Below are 15550 nucleotides of genomic sequence, written 5' to 3'. Positions count from 1 at the left end.
AATGAAACATCGATTTATGGAAAATTAATGCTCAGAAGTAGGACTTCTTTTTACTTTTATTTCTCTCAATTATAGGTGAAGTGTTTGACTATTTGGTTGCACATGGAAGAATGAAGGAAAAAGAAGCAAGAGCTAAATTTAGACAGGTATGAATTAACGTACCTTTAGTTTATTAATTTGATAAAGTAATCTCAAACCCTGAAACGAACAGGTGTCTGCACATATAAATGGTTATAGGGCCCATTGGATGGAGCAGGGGTTGGCCATTCAGTTCAACAAAAATTTATTAAGTGCCTTTTGTGCCTAAGGCACTATTCTAGAGATAGCCTTGGTTTCTGTTTCTGGCTTTGTAATTGGGATTTTAGCCTCAGGTTTTTTTGTTTGTTTTTAACATATTTTTATTGATTTCAGAGAGGAAGAGAGAGATAGAAACATCAGTGATGAGAGGGAATCATCAATCAGCTGCCTCTTGCATGCCCCACACTGGGGATCAAGCCTGCAGCCAGGGCCTGTGCCCTGACCAAGAATTGAACCGTGACCTCCTTGTTCATAAGTCGACCGACGCTCAACCGCTGAGCCATGCCGGCGGGGCTAGCCTCACTCTTAACCTTAGTTTTTGACAGTTGAGCCTTAAAAACCAGAGCCTTTCATAATATCTATGATTATACTAATTAAAACTATTTCCAAGTTTTTAACAATAATAATTACCATTTATTTATTGATCATTACCTGCCAGACATTGGGAAAAGTGCTTTACCTACATTAACGTAAATCCAGCCGCCTTGTGAGTTAAGGAGTATTATGCTCATTTCCTAGAAATAAGGAAACTGAAGCGCAGGCAGATTAAATAATTCGCCCAAACTTTGATGTCTAGTCCTGTGACATCAAAACTCAAAATTTTTACTCATTAGGTTGTGCTGTTATTAGACTAGGAATCAGCACACTCATTCTGTAGAGGGTGACATAGTAAATATTTCAGGCTTTGGGGGCCGCACAGTCTCTGTGGCAGCAGTTTCACTCGGAAGTTGTAGTATAGACACAGCTGTAGACAATATGTAAATGATGGCTCACATGATTGTTTCCAGCAAAACTCTCTTCACCAAAACAAGTGGTGGCGGCGCTGGCCACCCTGATGCAGAAGAAGGGAAGGGAAGGAGCAGGTACTTCATACTTTCACCTGGACTTTTCCTCCGGCTACAAGTTCTTTATTTAAATGGCAGGGTAGCCTCATTTCTCTCAGAACTTTGAAATTTTTGTTTTATTCACATATACCAGTAAGATTGTCAAGGTAGAGTATAGATAGGAGCCTTTACAGTTTTCACAGTATCTGGAAAGGCAGTTTTAGCTGATTTTCAAGATTTCTTTTAACATTTGCCTCTCTTAATGTGTTTAGTCTACTATTTATGGTTAAGAGCTTATTTATAAGTTTAATTTTAAAAGCTTAAAAATATTAATAGTACTTGGAATTTAAACCTATTAAATATCAAAGTTGAAACTAATTTTTGTCTATCATTTTACTTCTCTGAGCCTCAGTTTTTCTATTTATAAAAAGAGGAAATTGCCTGGCGAGTGTGGCTCAGTGGTTGAGCATCGACCCATGAACCAGGAGGTCACTGTTTGGTTTCCGGTTTGGGCATGTGCCCAGGTTGCAGGCTCGATCCCCAGTGTGGGGCGTGCAGGAGGCAGCCGATCAGTGATTATCTGTCATCATTGATGCTTCTATCTCTCCCTCTCACTTCCTCTCTCTGAAATCAATAAATAACATTAAAACTTTTTTTGGGGGAAAAAAGAAAGTTATACTTGTTGAATTCTGAAGTTCTTTTCAGTTCTGTTATTCTGTTGTCTATGGAAGGAAACTCCAATTTCTCTTTATTACAAAACAAGTCTGGCCCTTTCCATAGCTGTACTAATTTTTATAAATTGGCCACCTAAAAACCATTTTTTTTTTTTTTGCCTCATTAAATTACATTCCTTCCCATTCAGAGGAATGTGTCTGACTTGCAGGCGTTAATGGACTGTAGGTGACCAGCTGAGGAGAGGCTCAGCGGCAGCAGCTCTGCGCCAGGACCCGCCCGCGGGGGCCTTTTGCACTTTACCCCTAACTCCTGCCATCGCTGCCCTTCCCCTGGTGGGGCCTGGCCTGTCAGAGGGACTTGGACATTCCCCCGATTGTGATTTTTAGTTTTCTTCAGGAATCTGAAGCCTTTATTTGAGGAACCTTAATTGGTCTAGTGCCGTGGTCGGCAAACCGCGGCTCGCGAGCCACATGCGGCTCTTTGGCCCCTTGAGTGTGGCTCTTCCACAAAATACCACGTGCGGGCGCGCACGTACAGTGCGATTGAAACTTTGTGGCCCACGCGCAGAAGTCGGTATTTTGTGGAAGAGCCACACTCAAGGGGCCAAAGAGCCACATGTGGCTCGCGAGCCGCAGTTTGCCGACCACTGATCTAGTGTCATGAGCAAGGGCGTGTCCCCAAAACAAGTCACGTGTAGGTTGTGTCTTTCCACGGTGCCAGGTTTATTAGGGGGACCTCCCCCATAAGCCACTAGAATCACACGCAGGTTACACACAGAGAGGAGGAGCTTATGAGATACAAGCGAGTAGAGCAAGCAAGCGTCTGGCAGGAAGTCCCAGTCACTGGTGGCGCCTGCAGGTGGAGAGGTGGTGGCAGCATGTCTGGTGAAGCGGGCGTCTGGCAGGGCTCCGAGCTTGACTCGCACGGCCACGCTCTGAGTTCTTACGGCCCCCGGCGGCTACAGATGGGTCCTTATCCAGCGTCCAGACTTGTGGTTGTGGGCGTTCAGCCCCTCCCCCGGGTGTTCCTGTTACATCCCACTGCCTCAGTCTTGACTTGGCCCTTGATATAACTGTCATGGCTACAGTGACTCCATGTTGGATTGTCACAGTGTCCACAAAGCCCGCCTGCCCTTGCTCTGTGCGTCCGGGAAAGGTAGTGTCTGTGCTTGGACAGTGAGTGCCTTGATTCCAGCACTGGCAGTGGGTGCACTCCTTGCTCCTGGTTCCGTGAGAGCTTATTCCAGCCTGGAAGGGCCCAGCATGACAGCGGTGTTTCTCCCGTCTCCATTTCTAATTGCCGCGCCTTCCAAACATTTATAGTTCTCATCACTTCACTAGAAAAAAGGTTTTCTGTTTATGACAAAGTGGAGGGTATGCCACACACACAGAAAAGAACCAGCCCTTCTTTCCGTATCATCAGCAAATGGCCTTGCCTTTTCCCACTCCCTCACCACTCTCATCCAGTTCCCGCTTACGCTGCTTTAATGTTTTGGCTGAGCTCTTGTTCTTTTCAAAGAAAGAGACTGGATTCCTGGTGCCATCTTCTCCCCTCACCTCTACCTTGGTGGGTAGTGAGGTTCTGTCATGTGTGGTTGGAAATGAATTAGGCTTGCATTCCAGTGCTAACCTGGAGAACATCTGGGTTCTCAGCCTTTGGAAGTAACTGCTTCTAGCTTAAAAGCAGATGCAGAAAACCAAGAATTCATTTAGTGTTTTCAGGTTATTGTGGCATTATTTTAGCTTTGAGCTCTTTGGAGGTCAAAGAAGAAAATTCTTTATTCTCTTTGAGAAAGTGTAGGAAATTGTGAAATCTGATTCAAAAGCAGACCTAAGAGAGAAATGTCAGTATTGGGCGGGAATCAGAAGGAAATTGGATCAGGCAGAAATCAGATAAAAGTTACCTGTGTCCTAGGAAATAAGCCTGTTATGTTCTGGGAAAACAAAGCTCTTTCACTTTCCGGTTTTCCTGTTGACACAGTAGAAACAGCGTTTCTGAGTGTCGGGTGCTCTGAAACCCGCATGTTGCATTGGAGCCTTGGTGCCTGTGTGAATCAGGAGGTCTGAGCTTCTGAATCTTCACTTCACGGTGAATATTGTGAAGCCCCAGCCCAGCCCCAGCCCCGCTTCTCCCTGCTGCTCATGCTGAGCCAAAATACCAACGGATAGAACAGCCCTCTGAGTTTTAATGTCTAGCGTAGGTGCGTGCATGTGGCTTACAATTCAGATTTGATGATTGGGAGAAACAAGTGGTATTTTCATTATAGCCCCAGTTTTGTTTATACAAGCAAAATACATGACCAGAATAACAGGAGATGTTCTCTCTCTTTGGTGGCAGTACAGGCATATACGGGGTAGGGCAAAAGTAGGTTTATAGTTGTGAGTACGTGAAACAGTGTATTCTTGTATTATTTATTAATTATTGTATTATTTTACATATTTGTATAAACTTTTCTATACTTCATGAGATTTCTATAATGAGCATATGGACTTTTATAATTAGAAAAGGAGACTTTTGAAAGAATTACTAGTAAGTGTGAGATTGTAGCAAAACAATTGATTCAGTGTTAGCCACAGGACTAATGAAAAGCTGACTGAAAGCACAGTATCTGCTGAGAGTAGGAGGGTCCTATTGAGACAACAGCAAAGGTTTTCATGGTCCGTAGTTCACATACATCACAGTCTTCTACTTTAATGCAGAGGAAACAGGTCCTTCAAAAGGGAAGTAGCTTTTGCTGTCCCTGAACCCACATCAGATAAAAGGAAGAGAGTGTGGTAGGGAGCAGACTGGCTGGGAGGAAAGTAATTACCAGGAGAACCAACCTGGGTGAGACCTGGCCATGATGGTCTAGAACTGCCAGTTTGGCTTGGCGTTGATTGCAGGGCGTGGTAAGGTTGCACCTGAGACATCTGGGCCTGGGCCTGGGGGCAGCCAGGGTCCCTCAGATCCTGGTGGTTTGTTGGGCCCAGGAACCACACTCAAAAGTACTGGCATGTCGAGGAGTAGGGCCCCAGTAGAGGCAGAATTTCCAGTTAATCTAGAGAGAGCAGGAAGGACATCGCCCCCATCGCTTCTTGCCTCCCTCCTGAACTTCTTCAAACTAACAAGTTGAAAGCATGAGGAAATTATATTTAGAGATCCATACAGGCATCCAAGGACTGAGTCCCAAGCATGTGTGAGCATCTGTGACGTACTTTCCTCTTCATTACGAATCTGCACCAGTGATGACTATTAACGTTGCATCTCTCCTGTCCAGATAGTGTCTGCGGTCCAGTACTGCCACCAGAAGCGGATCGTTCACAGAGACCTCAAGGTGAGCCCCGGAGCCCTCACCAGGGCGCTCTGTTAGTGCACGCGCTTCTCCCGGCAGCCATGACCGCGAGGAGGCATGCATTAGGCTGCTGTTACGTGTGACAAAATAAATCTTCTAGTAATTGAATCCTTTGATCTAGTTACAGCAAACAGCATTAAAAAGAAAGAAAAGTGAGTTTGTTAGAAGTATTTTACATCACAGTTAAAGTAGCTTGTAGTTGGTTTGTGGAGAAAAACCATCACACCAGCAAACGGCCGGGGGCTCCAGCCATGCAGCCTCACTGGACAGACAGCGGCCTCGGGCCGCCTGGCCGTGCCTGCTGCTCTCCTTCCGCAGTGGCTGCTTGAGCCTCCTTCACCGTCCTCCCCTCTGCCCTCGCTCCTGCAAAGGATCAGGTTTCCCGTTTCACATGGAAATAGAAACATTCAGCAGAAACTCCCTCCCTTTCCCAACAGGCCCTCACTTAGCTGCACCCGCACCCACCCTCACCTCTCACAACTGCCGTCTTGGTTCAGGGCAGGGGGGCGCCTTGCCTGGCGCCGCCTCTGTGTTCGGGTCCTGTCTCCCCCAGGTGCGGGTGCCTTCTCACCCGCAGCATTTACAAAAGCTTGCTCAAGTCTGTGCCGCCCTTTACCAAAAACTCTCCGCCCAACTCCCCTTCTAGATCCTCCCTTTTCTCTTCTCTCCTTCACAGCCATAGTTCTCTAAGCACTGTCTATATTCTATCTTAACTTGGTCCTCACTTCCTCTCACCTCACAGAATTGTCACCGACTCGCATGTTCCTCTCCGCACCCCCTCACTGCATTCACATCCCCTCTGGTAGCTGCAGTGGCTGCTTGTGAGTTGAAGACCCCATTCCATCCCTCGCCAGAGCTCCCCTCTCCTCCACTACCAGCCACAAGAGGACACAGCCCTCGGGCCCTCGGGCTCAGCAAGCTCGCCGCCTAAAGGTCTTCCTTCCGAAACTGGAATACTCTTTTCTCATCCAGGGGCCCCTCGCCTTTGCTCAGGCATCACTCGGTCCCAGGCCCTTTGCTCCCGTTCCCTACATGTCTCCTGACCGCGCTCTTTCCTGTGCCGTTCCCACTGTCCTGGTTCAGACCGCCAGTGTCTTGGACTTGGTCACCACACCAGCTTCTTGCCTGGTCCGCCTGCTTCCAGTGTGGCCCCTCCCTCCCTCGTGTCCCACACGGCAGCCAGAATACTCTCCGCAAACACCAGTAAGGCTGTCGTTTCCCTGCTTGGCCCCTCTTCAGTGCCTCCCGTTGCCTGGGGTTGGAACCCGAACTTCCTGACTGCTGGCCACCCCGAGTCCCCAGCCGTCCTCTCTGCCTCTCCCCACACACTCTTTATTTCTAGAGCCAACGTTCTCTCTCACCCTCTGGGTTTTCAGGCTGTTTGTTCTGCCTGAAAATCATCTCTCGGCAACATACCCACTAGTGGCAACTAAGCCTCCAAGCCGCAGCTTTGACTGCATCCCTTCAGGGAACCCCCCCTGCCCGCCAGGGCTGCCCCAGTCGCCCCACTCCTGTGTCGCAGCACTGAGCACTTTTCTGCTTCTCCCCTTCTAAATCAGGAGCTGCTCGAGGGCAAAGACCCTTGTTTATTGTTATGTATCCAGACACTGACATAGGCCTGGTGTGTAATTGGTAAATGTTTGTTGAAATAATCACTGTGATCTGATTCTTGAGTGAGGTTTACAAATTCCCTCCCCCAATAATTGCCATTATATAAGCATTTAGTGGTTTTATGAAAGGTGGCTGTCCATGTAAAGCTAGTATTCATTTTTTAAAAAGTCTCCTATCAGTCTTAATTGAAAAGGATTATTTATTAAAAGTTTGTGTGCTTCTTTTTTTTATCATGGGGAATTTGTTTAAGTTATTGCTGGAATGAATTTATACCTCGTTCTCTTATTGGTTGTTAATGTTAAATTAGAAATTCTGATTTACCTTCTTTTTTCGTGGAAAGAATGTTTTCTCATTTTATTCATTAAGATGTATTAACTTTATATCGTTACAAAAGGCTTTTATGAAATGCCTAATTCTATCATAGTGCTAAATATATGTTGGTTAAATTTCATTTTTGTCTTGATGTTTTCCCTCTAGGCTGAAAATCTATTGTTAGATGCTGATATGAACATTAAAATAGCTGACTTTGGTTTTAGCAATGAATTTACTGTTGGCAGTAAACTGGATACGTTTTGTGGGAGTCCTCCATATGCAGCCCCAGAGCTCTTCCAGGGCAAGAAATACGACGGACCGGAAGTAGACGTGTGGAGCCTCGGCGTCATTCTGTACACGCTGGTCAGCGGGTCGCTACCCTTCGACGGACAGAACCTAAAGGTAGAAGCAGCAGCTGCATCCAGGTTTTTCAGAAAGCTGGAAGGGTTTTATGAAATGATGACTGTTACTAGTTAATGTTTTGTTAGGATGGGGTCGGGGGTTCTTTTTTAACCTCAAACTTGACTCACTAGTTTTCTTTCCTCTCTATCTTCCCAAAGGAACTGAGAGAAAGAGTATTAAGAGGGAAGTACAGAATCCCTTTCTACATGTCTACAGACTGTGAAAACCTTCTCAAACGTTTCCTGGTGCTAAATCCAATAAAACGAGGCACTCTGGAGGTAATCACATAAGTGGAAATAAATAACTTTACAGTCTCTTTAAAGTATTTTTAGAACTTGGCTTGGAAGCTGTGTTGAAAACCGTCCTAGAGCTTTTAAAGCAGGAATTGAAACATTAAAAACTTTTTTAAAGTTACCCTTTGAGCTATAATCAATGAAATGTTGAAAGTAAATTTTTCTAAATACTGTGATTATCAGAATGTTTTCTTTTCTGCTACTAACAAGCAGTTCACCTTTCAGCAAATCATGAAGGACAGATGGATCAACGCAGGGCACGAGGAGGACGAACTGAAACCATTTGTTGAACCAGAACTCGACATCTCAGACCAGAAAAGAATAGGTACTTGCTCGGTGCTGTGTGCTGTGTGCACAGTAACATTTCTGCTTTGACTCACATGCCTGCAATGAAAATAAAGGGCAGTTAAGTTATGTGACTCAGTTTATTTGCTTTTTCATGTTTAAGAAGTTTTCTGTTGTCCCTATAATAGTGCTCAGTAACTCAGAAATAAGCCAACTGCCCATTTGTGTTAAATGTGTGGTCTTTTGGGTCAAATAATGGAAATTATTTTACCTTAATAACACAATGATTTTTTTACCCAACAAAACGCATAAATATATTATGCCCTTTTTTTTTTTTAGATATTATGGTGGGAATGGGATATTCACAAGAAGAAATTCAAGAATCTCTTAGTAAAATGAAATATGATGAAATCACAGCTACATATTTGTTGTTGGGGAGAAAATCTTCAGAGGTAAGAGTAATCAGAGAAAAAAACTAAAATATCCTTTATGTAAATTATCAGTTTATGTAAAGTGTTTTCTTAGTTTTTATTTTTTTAATATCTAAAACACTTGGTATAGCATTTTTTTTTTTTTTTAGTTTACCTGCAATAAATCTAATTCTTCTGATCTATATGAGCTACTGTTTTAACTTTAAGACAATAACCTTACTTTCAGAGGGCAGCCAGAGTATGCAGCCGCCCCAGGAGCCAGAGCTGTCATATCCCCTTTTCCACTTCCCATTGCAACCAATAAAGGCTGTTTGTCGTGTTAAAAATAATAATAATCACCTTAATGGTGATATTGTCACAAACTTGGCTTTCATAAGCTAACCTATAGCTATTCGTAGTTTAGAAGTGATGTAAAGTATCAGATGAAGTGAAAAGAGCATTTTAAGTTATTTCAAAAAGCCTAGAGAGCGGATAAATACCTCCTATCCTTTTGTGAGTTTTTCCAGCAGCCAAAACTACACTGTGGCCTGAGGTGGGGGCTCTCATCTTTGTATGTTTGATGCTTCTCTCAGTGAGCTGTTTGTGAGAGGTTTGTGTGTGATGAGTTTACTTTCCTGATCAACCATCTGGATTCGTGTGTGGTTTGCTCTGTTTTTCTCATTTTCTCTTAGCTCGATGCTAGTGACTCCAGTTCTAGCAGCAATCTCTCACTTGCTAAGGTGAGGCCGAGCAGTGACCTCAACAACAGCACTGGCCAGTCTCCTCACCACAAAGTGCAGCGAAGTGTTTCCTCAAGCCAGAAGCAGAGGCGGTACAGTGACCATGGTAAGCGGAGACCATCCAGTGTGTCCTCTGTGCGTCTCCCTTACACAGGGGCCCCTCACGTTGTGCAGGATTCCTGGGGCTGGATTGGGCTTAATGTCTGCCGTCCGCCAGGTGCTGACATGGTACGTTCTCCCTGGTACATTCCATGGCTTTTTTTTTTTTTATCCTCACCCAAGGATATTTTTCCATTAATTTTTTTAAATTATTTTTTTAAAATATGTTTTTATTGACTTCAGAGAGGAAGTGGGGGAGAGGGAGAGAGAGAGCTAGAAATATCAATGCTGAGAGAGAATCATTGATTGGCTGCCTCCTGCACGCCCCCTAGCAGGGATTGAGCCCGAAACCTGTCATGTGCCCTTGCCTGGAATCGAACCTGGGACCCTTCAGTCCGCAGGCTGGTGCTTTATCCACGGAGCCAAACCAGCTGGGGCTTCCCATTGATTTTTAGAGAGTGGAAGGGAGCAGGGGAGACAGAGAGAGAGAGAAACATCGATGTGAGAGAGACACATCAATTGGTTGGCTCCCGCAAATGCCCCGACGTGGGGCTGGGGATTGAGCCTGCAAGCAATGTATGTGCCCTTGATGGAATCAAACCCAGGATCTTTCAGTCCAAGGGTGGATGCTCTATACACTGAGCCAAACCGGCCAGGGCCATTCCATGACTTTTGATGGATAAGGCCTACCTGGGTGGAAACCTTACAACTTGCCCCTCCAGGAGCCCTGCTGCAGTCTCTAGCTCTCTGTTCATTCTCTCCCCCTCTCTGCTTTCTAGCTTAATTTTCCGGAGTGCTGGATTGTTCTGTCTTTGCTATCCAGTAGAGTAGCCACTAGCCACATGTGGCTGTTGAGCACTTAAACTGGGGAACTTATTTTCATCTTTGTTAAATAATTAAATTCACACAGCCACATCTGGCCAGTGGCCCATATTGGACAGTGCAGCCCTGAGAATATTTGACACCCCAGTTTTTCCTTAAGTGTTTTAAAGTTTGTTGGTTTGCTTTATGTGTTTTTTCTAAATATACTTTTATTAATTTCAGAGAGGAAGGGAGAGGGAGAGAAAGATAGAAACATCAATGATGAGAGAGAATTGTTGATCGGCTCTCACCTGCACGCCCCCCCACTGGGGAATGAGCTTGCAACCCAGGCATGTGCCCTGACCAGGAATCGAACTGTGACTTCCTGGTTCATAGGTCGACACTCAACCACTGAGCCACGCCGGCCGGGCTAAATGCCCTCGCTCTTAAAATTTTCACCATAGAAGTGAATCCTTTATGAGACTTAGGAACCTAAAGGGTATGCTCACCAAACTTGATAGTTTCGCCCTCAAGGCAATACCAGGTGTTGGAATCGAGAGACTGAAGTGTGTGTGTGTGTGTGTGTGTGTTTATTGGCCTGTAACTAAATGTTTATGTTGCAGGTAATTCCTTTACATCCAGTATTCTAGGATTCAGGAATCAAATCTATGTTGGCCTGGTCCTAACTTTTAAAAATACATCATCATATGGAACATTCATTTATCTCTTGTTCAGTTCATTTCCCTTCTCTGGACATTGTCCACCTCCATTTTTCCAACTTGAGAGCTGGCACTTAGAACTGCACAGAGCGTTCTAGGTGTGGACAGCTTTGGTTTTGTACCAAAGTGATGATCCCTTACTCATCTTCCATTTCTTTTTGCTGGTGCCATAATTTGGGCTGACGCAGCACATTGTCCTGATACTGTCAGTAAACTGCCTATGTGTCTGCTATTTGAGGGTCTTAGTGTTTGGAACCTGGTCTGACATTTAAGAGTGAACTCTTTTTTATTGCAGCTGGACCAGCCATCCCTTCCGTTGTGGCATATCCAAAAAGGAGTCAAACCAGCACTGCAGATGGTGACCTAAAAGCAGACGGCGCTCCCTCCAGGAGGGCAGGCGGCAGTGCAGGCGGAGGCAAGGGAATGGCTCCAGCCAGTCCCATGCTTGGGAATGCGAGCAATCCCAACAAGGCGGACATTCCTGAACGCAAGACAAGCTCCACTGTCCCCAATGTAAGTGCTGTTGACCTCGAGAGCGCCGGGGATTGGCGAGTGCAATGCTCCCTCTCGGGGAGCCAGCAGACCCTTTATGTCAAAGGCACTTTCTGGTGATTCCATAAACATTTGCTGAGCTTTAGGCTGTGTCAGAGGCTGAGAAGTGGAAAGACCTCATAGTCTAACAGGAGAGGAATCCAAATGAAGGCCGAGCAGACAGGTGATCACACACGGCGCTCTGGGGGCGCGGACTGCCTGTGGGCCAGGGATGGGGGTGTGCACTGCATTTTCAGAGTTTATTCCAGTAAAGAACTTGGACGGCATCCTTACAGGTGCCAGGGCCTGTACTAGGTGCTTTCTCACGTGTTAACTAAATTTTAGGGTGAAGAAAAGTCAGGTAATTGCCTGAAATTACACTGCTGACCTGAATCTCTCTCTTATTCTCTGCCCTTGATGAAATCTCACCAGGGAGCAAGTAGTATTTATTAAATGAAATGGAATCTACTCGGCTTCAGAAACTTTTCCATTAAATGAAATGTGTCCTGTCTGACCCGATGTAGGAATTGCTTTTAGCCTCGTAAAGTGATTTTAGGGAGGAGTCGTAGAGAATGAACAATCTTAAGGACGTTCTGTGGCCATGCTCTTCTCTACACACTGAGCAATGGCACAGCCCTCCTCCGCCCTGATGAACCCTGGAGTGAGGGCCAGGTGCGCCACTGCTGCTCCCGGGGGGCTTGGCTGTGCCTCCTGGGATGCGAGGGCTCATCAAGGAGCCCAGAGGGTTCTGCTGCTCCTCTGATCTTGGGCTTTCTCCCAGCAAACCCTGTGTGACAAGGTGTTTTTTTTTTGACTTCCTAACTCCATAAGATTGGGCTGTCAATCGTTAGCCCTGCAGTTTAAATTCAGCCTCCAACTTTGGGTTACATTCTCCAGAGGAAGGTAAGAATCTTGTTCTTTGCCTTCATAATGCTCCGTCCCTATCACCCTACTCGTCTGCACACCGCCCTTTTGAAAATATATACAAGCATTATCAGTCACCTGCATTTGATTATCCATTAGTCTTTGGAGTTTACTATGCATGGTCTGCTCAGCTGTATTAAAGGTGCCTGTTTTATCTTTTTTTCTTTTAAGAGCTATTATTTTTCCCCTTTTTAACCCTCACCTGAGGATGGATTTTTAATTGACTTAGAGAGAGAGAGAGAGAGAGATTTAAACACATTGATGTGAGAGAGAAACATGGATCAGTTGATTCCCATACGTGCCCCAACCGGGAATCAAACCCACAACCTGGGTATGTGCCCTGAACGGTAATCGAACCTCCAACCTTTTGGTGCACCAGAGGATGCTCCAGCCGACTGAGCCACCTGGCCAGTGTTTATCTTTGTTAAAAATTGTTCTTATCTGATTAAATATCTTAGTTATAACTTTCATTCTTTGCTTTTTTACTTTGAAAGTATCAGCTTTTAAAAAATTGATGTGAAATTAAGGTGACATCTCACTGACCATTTTAAAATGTAGGGTTCAGTGTCATCTAGACGTTCACAGTGTTGTGCAGCCACCACCTCTCTCCTGCCCAGACTCTCCAGCACAGCAGGGAACGCTGCTTTGCAGTGCCCTCCACTCTCCTCTCGCCCCTCCCCCCGCCCTGGCAGCTTGCTCTCCCTGTGGAGTGGCCTGTTCTGGACATTTCCTGTAATTGGACCCAGACCATATGCGTCCTTTGGGCCTGGCTTCTCTCACTCGGCATCATGTTTTCAGAGTTCAAGCTGTGACCTCTGTCAGTGTTTCACTCTGAATAAACATCGGCTTTTCATTGATGGACAGTTTGCTTGTTTCTACTTTAGTTAATATGAATACTGTTGTTATAAACGTTTATGTACAAATTTCTATGTGGACTTGGCTTTCATTTCTCTTGGGTTTAAACCTAGGAATGAACTTGCTGGGTCATAGGTAATTCTGTATTTGACTTCTGGAGGCATGGCCCAGCTGTTTGCCACAGCGGCTGCACCATTTTGCATTCCTGTCATATATGAGCTCCTGCTCTCCACAGCCTTGCCAACACGTCTTTTCCATTTTTTACTACGGCTGGCCTAATGGGTGTGAAGTCATTGTAGTTTTGATTTACATTCCCTTAGTGACCAGTGTTGTTTGGCATCTTTTCATATGCTTGTTGGACATTTGTATGCCTTCTTTTTTTTTTAATATTTTTTTATTGATTTCAGAGAGGAAGGGAGAGGGAGAGAGATATGGAAACATCAATGATGAGAGAGAATCATTGACTGGCTGCCTCCTGCACGCCCCCGACTGGAGATCAAGCCCACAACCCCGGCATGTGCCCTTGGCCAGAATCGAACCCGGGACCTTTCAGTCCACAGGCCGACGCTCTATCCACTGAGCCAACCTGCGAGGGCTGTATGCCTTCTTTGGAGAAATACCTATTCAAGTCCTTTGCCCATTTCTAAATTGGTTGAGTTTAAGAGTTCTGGAAATCGAATTCGCAACCTTTTGGTGTGCAGGACAACGCTCCAACCAACCGAGCACCCAGCCAAGGCTAGTTTTATAGTTTTAACTCTGATATTTACATCTTTAATTTTTATTTGTACATTTACCTTATATTTATAATACTTGCTTTTTAATTTTCATTTTGAAACTATTAGCTTTTAAAACAGTGGATCTTTGTCTCGATCTTTAAGTAATCCGTGAGTTATTACTGATGGATTATGGCAGCCAGCGTTTCACAGTCACTCTATATAGCCACTCTTCCTCCTTTCTGCCAGGAGTGAGGGGTTGCTGCCTTTATCCCCTTTCTGATCCTTCTGCCAGTACTGTTGATATTTTAGTGTAGATTTAAAGACTGGATATTCATGTTTAATTAGGAGAGGTGTTTTTTTTCTCAGTATACTATGCTTAATTATTAAATAGTTTAAGACAAAAATGCCCCCCCCCCTTTTTTTAATAGAGTAATACAGCATCTGGCGGAATGACACGGCGAAATACTTACGTTTGCAGTGAAAGAACTACAGCTGACAGACATTCAGTAATTCAGAATGGCAAAGAAAGCAGGTAGGAATTTTACCTGTCTGCAAGAAGTTTGTTTTTCCCAAGAGAAATGGAAGCATATTGTTTACTTCTCAGTTTTTATAATCAGAATTCAAATAATAATGGTAAGTATTCTCTAACAGTAAGTTAAACTTGAATGTGAATTTTTAGGAAGATACTGGAATTCCAAATCCCTCTCACTGTCCAGAACTTATCCTCCTGGCCAACTTTATGTGATGACTAAAAGGGTTGAATTAAACCAGGGAGCTTTGCCAGAGGAGGTGGATAGTAAGCTGCGGTTTAATTGTAGAATAGTGAAGTCAAGATTATTTGTGCACATGAATAACTTGATCAAGGCTGAAAGGGGGAGAGAGAAGGAGCCATGCTTTTGAAGGATGTGGATCACAAGGTGGGGACAGGGAGGGTGGTGGACCTTCAGCTACAGGTCCACAGTTTACCAAAGGGCCAGGTGGACCAATGTTACCATAGTCTCACAAAGTACTGGAGTGTGCAGTCTTCTGAATGACTTGGATCTGGTGGGTAGGCGAGCATCCGTAGAATAAGCATGATTTAAAATACTAGCCGTCATATGTAAGTAAGGAGAGAGTTGTCCAGCTTTCTTGGGGTTACAAAATAAATAGAGTTGGAAAAGTGAGAGGAAGTGGGTCCAAAGACCTTGGGGTAGAGTTAGTTTGTTGTGGGAGAGAAGAGAGAGAAGATGGAATGGTAGAACACAGTCCCCAGGCTGGGTGGATTTACTTCTTTTTGGAAGAGTGGTGTCTAAACTAAATCCAGTGTGGTGAGCAGGGAAGGTTCGGAGTAGAGCTCTAGAAATAAATCCACATCATCTGTCATTGACACCTGACCTCCTAACTTGAACATTCCCATGCCCAGCATCACAATTGGTTCTTTCTTTTTTTTCTCCCGTTCACTTTCTGAAATTGTACTGTAAGCTTTCTGTTTCCTTTAGGTCGCATTAGTCACATGAAATGTTTGATCGCTAACTTCTGCGACAGCCTAAGCAAAGATTCTCCTTTCTTCCTTCATCCTTAAGACCAGACTATAGTATTTATCATTCCTTCTTCCATAGACCGCTTAAATTTAACTGATATGAAGGTAAAAGCTTATGTAAGGTTACGTTGATTATTTATGGAATTTCTTTTTTTTCCATCCTCACCTGAGGATATTCTTTCTATTGCTCTTTTGAGAGAGTGAAA

At 44.6% G+C, this 15550-nt stretch overlaps 1 protein-coding gene across 14 annotated transcripts in view; it reads left to right on the top strand.

The window, feature by feature from the left end:
- MARK3 (MAP/microtubule affinity-regulating kinase 3) overlaps positions 1-15550 on the top strand; it is an 89340-nt gene that overhangs the window by 56918 nt on the left and 16872 nt on the right. For 13 of the 14 annotated variants that reach the window (XM_014535650.1, XM_014535636.1, XM_014535644.1 and 10 more), the window contains 9 exons: positions 76-146; positions 5053-5109; positions 7216-7452; positions 7611-7730; positions 7971-8070; positions 8370-8482; positions 9133-9286; positions 11095-11312; positions 14254-14357. In XM_014535650.1, the coding sequence (XP_014391136.1) occupies positions 76-146; positions 5053-5109; positions 7216-7452; positions 7611-7730; positions 7971-8070; positions 8370-8482; positions 9133-9286; positions 11095-11312; positions 14254-14357 (1174 nt within the window). The remainder of the gene's footprint in view (positions 1-75; positions 147-5052; positions 5110-7215; positions 7453-7610; positions 7731-7970; positions 8071-8369; positions 8483-9132; positions 9287-11094; positions 11313-14253; positions 14358-15550) is intronic. The other variant, XM_014535693.1, reaches the window with a different exon arrangement.

The sequence above is a fragment of the Myotis brandtii genome, unplaced genomic scaffold (assembly GCF_000412655.1).
Source record: "Myotis brandtii unplaced genomic scaffold, ASM41265v1 scaffold1020, whole genome shotgun sequence".
Lineage (NCBI taxonomy): Eukaryota > Metazoa > Chordata > Mammalia > Chiroptera > Vespertilionidae > Myotis > Myotis brandtii.
This window is presented reverse-complemented; position numbering and strand designations above follow the sequence as displayed.